The sequence below is a fragment of the Vombatus ursinus genome, unplaced genomic scaffold (assembly GCF_900497805.2).
Source record: "Vombatus ursinus unplaced genomic scaffold, bare-nosed wombat genome assembly UNPS02015406.1, whole genome shotgun sequence".
Lineage (NCBI taxonomy): Eukaryota > Metazoa > Chordata > Mammalia > Diprotodontia > Vombatidae > Vombatus > Vombatus ursinus.
In genome coordinates, this window is record NW_020955184.1 from 252,190 (window position 1) to 257,525 (window position 5,336).

The following is a 5,336-nucleotide window of genomic DNA, read 5'->3' on the forward strand; positions in this document are numbered from 1 at the left end:
AATTTTCTTGATCTATGATGTTAGCTGAATGGAGTGACAGGAAAAAGGAACCGTTAGAAACCAGTGCTAGGTAGTTGGAGGTGATAAGTAGAAGAAAAAGGAGGGAATCACCCCAACCTTGGGATTTTAGGCTCTTGGATGACTAAGCGAATGCTGGTGCTGTGTGTCATAAGTAAATTCCCATTGTTCTAAGCACCCAGCTCCCTCTGGGTGAGGGAGAAGGTAAATGTAGGACTGGGAATGGATAATTTCTCCCAGTATTCTCCCAGGAAAGTTTTCTTCTTTTGTTTGGGAGAGTAAATTTGCTCTCTATGATCTTGAACTCGGGGTAAAGGTCCCCTATTATTCCCATATCTTTCTACAGAGTCCCTAAAAACCCCCCAAACAGATGATAGGAAGGAGAGAAGACTTTTCTGAGGGTCCTCCAGTGTTTCTCCTTCTTCAAGACAAGTGAACTAGTGTCTGGATATGGCAGCAGAGGATGAGAGTCCTAGGCTCAGCTACCTGCCCCTGCCTAGGTGAGTCCAGAGGAAGGCAAGATGGTGAGATGGAGAAGAAATACAAAAGGAAAATGACGGCATTAACAATGGAATTTACCAGCTCCCCTTATTGGACCAAACAAAGAAAGGTGGAGTAGCTGAACAGAAGGACTGAAGGTCCACTCAGAGGTTAAATAAGGTAACAACAACAAATCATTAGCTAGAAACTGACAGAACGAGCCAGAGAGAAATTTTGAGAGGGGTTCGAAGGGTGGGAGAGAGATGGTAGGGATAGGGACACTATAGAAAGGAAGAAGATTGGAGAAAGCATAGTATGCAGTCCTGGACTCCATCCCAGTTTCATTGCCCTTGCTCAGTTCAGCTCCTTATTCCTTTCTTTCAAAATTACAGTAGTCCCATCTTTTCCTTATATTCGCTTGGCCAACTTTCTGGTATGCCCCTTTCCCCTTCAATTCGACCTGCACTCTACGGCATGCTTCATTGTATCGTCCCAGTCTTGTGATATCCCCTTCCGTCCATTCGAACAGCACCCCCCTCCCCCCCACCATCCCTGAGCCCAATTCACCACCTAGCATTGCTTCCCCAATAGTCCTTCAAAGGGTGCTAATCCTGGAGGTGCAGGTTCCGTTGCCATAGACGCCTCTGGATTCCACGTTATCTGGTTGGTAGTCCTCCACGCTGTACCCCCGACTTTTGAGGGCGGTGGCGTAGTAGTCAAGCGGTTCCTCTGTGTTTTCCATCCAGCTAAGGCAGAGGATGCGCTGGAAGGAGCGCTTGAAGTTGTCCGAGAGGAAGCCGTAGAGAATAGGGTTGGCACAGCTGTTAGCATAGCCCAAGATGACTGAGAGCTGGCTCACAGTGGCATCGTCCTGTTCAGCAAAGACATTAACCAGTTGCACCACATAGAAAGGCATCCAGCAGATGACAAAGACCATCACCACCATCATCACCATCAGGGTAATTTTGCGCTCTGAGCGCTTGCGTTGTTGCCAGCCGGCTTTGAGGGCTACCATACGTATCTTGGCAATGATGAGCACATAGCACAAACAGATGGCCCCGACTGGGAGAAGAAAGCCCATGAGGAAAGTATACAGGACGAAACCTACCAGCCAGCTCTGAGCTGGCTCTGGCATAAGCATATTGCAGGCCACCGTGCCATCGCTATTGGCAGCTGTGCGGGAGAAGACGATAATAGGCAGGATGACCACTAGCGAGAGCACCCACACCCCCAGGTTCACTACCTTGGCCACGGTGGGCCGACGGTAGCGGGCCGCCTTGATAGGGTGCACCACAGCCACATAGCGGTCCACGCTGAGCACAGTTAGGCAGTAGATACTAGTGAACATGTTGACTGCGTCCACACTGAGCACCAGGCGGCAGAGCAGCGCGCCGAAGGGCCAGTGGTGCAGCAGCGTGGAGGTGACTAGGAACGGGACGCTCAGCATGAGCAGCTCATCTGCGATGGCCAGGTTAAGGATGTAGATGTTGGTGGCAGTCTTCATTTTGGCGTAGCGCAGGATCACATAGATAACCATGGAGTTGCCGCAAAGCCCCACGAGACAAACCACGGAATAGATAAAGGAAATGAGGATGGCGCTCCCTTGCCCCTCGCTCAAGGTCCCATTCTGACTAGCGTTGCGCCCTGGCTCCTCTGTGCTCTCGGGGGCTATGGACCCTGGGCTGGGGCCGCCGCTGCTACTGCTGGGGCTGCTGCTAGAAGAGGAGGAAGGAAACGAGGCAGTCTCGTTGGGAAACATTCCGGCCTGGGTGGCAGGCGGGGTCTGAGACGCGCTCTCTAGCTCTGATCCTCCCCTCGTGCTCCGCAGTCTGTCCCGTTGCTCTTGGGAGCTCCCACTTCCAAACTGGTCCTTCACCTCTTTCAGGTTACCGCTGTAGGGCACAGTGCGAGAGACTGCGGCTCGGAATGCTGCTCAGGCTCGGGAGGACGGCTGGGTGCATTGCCGGAGTCTTGTCTGAGCGCCGCTGCTTGATTTTCTGGGGCTCCGGGGAGCAGAATAGCTTGAGGAGGGGAAAGAAGGCTGGCTGAAGGACCAAGCTGCAGAAGATTAATTGGCGCGGCTCTGGTGCTGGTGAATGATTAATAAGCTCTAGCACGTCAGCAGCTACGAAGAGGAAAAAAAAAAAGAGGGTGGAGGTCGATATAGTTATATCCCGTTCCCACTCCAGTTTCTCCGTTTTTCCCCCTTTATTTTTTCTTCCCAGGCCCAGAGACGGATTACATGAAGTGAGACCTTGTTCCTGTTATTGTCCCACGGAGGGATGGAGCCTGGCTAAACCCAATTCTATCTTCACTTCACTCTTCCCAATCTCTAATCGAAATTGGGACGTTTCCCTACATTGTTGGAGGGCTACCGATAGAAAGAAGCACTGCAAGACCTGAAACCTAGCTCCTGTGCCAAGGGCGCTTGTGACAGCCAAAGTTCCCAGGGACAGATCTCTAGAGCCCCACCAAATCTACCTAGGTTTTTTTCCCCTCAGGTTCTGGTGATAGTCTTTAGTTTGCCCCTCCTCATTGCCCCCTCTCTACTTATTTTTCTCTGCGAACCTCACTTACGCTAAGAGCAACATGCCAGTCCCCCTTACCTCCTTAAGCGCTGCTGGGATACAGACGCTCAGGTGATCAGTTCAAAACGCATGTGCTGCCTTTAAGCTCTTTCACATCCATAGTACTACACAGGCTAAACCTACCCATTTCCCCTTTCCCCCACCTCCTCTTCCCTCCATGCAATTCTTATGCAGTTTGGCAGGCCCCTACTGGCACACACACACACACACACACACACACACACACACACACACACACAAACCACAAAATTTGCATAAGATCCAGCGTTATGTAAAGTTATGTAAATTATTTTGGAATTGAATTGTTTTTTAAAGAAGAAAAATTTTCAATAATAGGAATCAGCTATCTGGCCACATATTTAGGAATAAATAAATAAATCAATAAAATCAATAAAATATGGCAAATAAAATGACAAAAAAACCTGTTTGTCCAAATCACTGTAAGTCCCCAAGACGTTTATGGCTGAAATAGGACCTAGGGCTCCCTCTGGAGTATGCTGGGTACTACTGGAAATCCGTCCTGGTTTTTAATGAAAACGTAGAGGGGTCATGCTGCTGTGCCCTGACTACTTTGTTGCACAATAAAGACTATGGACTTCAACTCAGTTCAAGAAACATTTATTAACCTCATACTTTGGACTTGGTTTTGTGCATCCAAACCGTAAAACAAAGTAGTTTCTGCTCTTAAGAGGCTTACGTTCTACTAGATAGATACAAAATGCACACAAGTTAATTTGAAGATCTGGAGAGCACTTATAATTTCACGTAGAAGGTGGTCCCTGGGATGAATGTGTGTAGGGTTATTAGTGTAAAGACAGACAAAAAAAAAGAAATTGTTCTATAGTATGAAGTGGAGGGTGACAGGAGAGTTGTGAAAGTCTTAAGAATAGTTTCATGCAACATTTTCTGAGTATATTTTATGACTACATTTCACGAATGCATATCATGAAGCTCTGGAATCTCAGACTTTCATGTATTTGGGGGGAGAAAGAGTTTGCTCTTTATTAATGCTCCCATATAAACTTGGGGCAAAACCAAGAGGTGGAAACACTAGGCAGGGAACTTTGCTGCTGCTGTTGCTAATAATGATGAGGACATTCTGATAAAGTGCTTTGCATACATTGTTACATAAATTAATCACATTTGATCAAGGGTACAGAAGTCTCAGTGAAGTTCCAGACTAAATTTGTATTCAGACAGCTCTTTGTGGAAGAACGATTATACATATAGCAGAGGCAGTGTGGTGCAGTGTAAAGTGTGATGAACTTTGGAGTGCTGAACTTGGAGTCAGTGATCTGACTTGGATCTGAATTCAAATCCCAGCTCAACCATTTAATCCTGTGTGATCTTGGGCAAGCCACTTAACATTTACTGTCCTTAGGTTCCTCATCTGTAACATGAGGGGACTGGGCTATATGACTTCTAAGTTCTCTTCCAACTCTATTGTGTCCCCAAAATTTTAAGACACCCTGCATACGGACCTGCAATCCTATGAACACCTAAATGAATAAAAAGGGACCCCTGAATGTTTTCAGCCTCATCTGTCTCAAATTTACCTAGTTTTCTTCCAATGGCTAATGGCAAAGGGAGGTTCAAACTCTTCTAGTTGTCCTGTTTCTTGTAAATTATAACTTTTACAACACTCCAATATCTTTACCACAAAGACTTTCAATACGGACAGGCTCTGCTAAGTCTTTTTACTTGATTTTTTTTTTCTCTCCTTCTGGCAGTCATTGAGACATAGCCCTCCAGCTTCCAGTACTTTCTTGGGCCTTCTCTCCTGTACTATTCTCTCTCTTTTGTCAAATCTGAAAAGAAAAGAATAAAGAGTTAACTCTTAACAAAGCTGTTAACTCTGAAAATACCAAGGAGCTCACAACCACAGTTAACTCTAAGAAATAAAATAAAATAAAACCAAACCAAATAAATAAGAAATAAATAAACCAAATAAGAAATAGAATAAAATAAAACCAAATTGCTAACGGTGGTCATACGGCAAAAAGCTTTATTCTGTCGGGAGAGGGAAACTAGACACATGTGCTGGGGCCTTCTGTAGGAGGAGACCCCCTTTAGTGAGGCCAAATCCTTATTACATATAGCAATGACTACGCAGTGAGCTGTAGCCTTGACAAAGGTAACAGCAACAATGAGACAAGTTTGATCCATAGCAGGGCTTCATGACCAGAACACGGTTCTTGCAGGTGTTTTGTCTGAGCTTAGAGACCACTTAGGGCTGGTGTGAAACAATTC

The 5,336-nt window shown here is 46.3% G+C and overlaps 1 protein-coding gene across 1 annotated transcript; it reads right to left on the bottom strand.

The window, feature by feature from the left end:
- Positions 1-1,087: 1,087 nt before the first annotated feature.
- SSTR1 (somatostatin receptor 1) lies at positions 1,088-2,509 on the bottom strand. The gene has a single exon (XM_027847454.1). The coding sequence runs from the start codon at positions 2,255-2,257 to the stop codon at positions 1,094-1,096; it is 1,164 nt and encodes a 387-aa protein (XP_027703255.1). The 5' UTR covers positions 2,258-2,509; the 3' UTR covers positions 1,088-1,093.
- Positions 2,510-5,336: the final 2,827 nt, after the last annotated feature.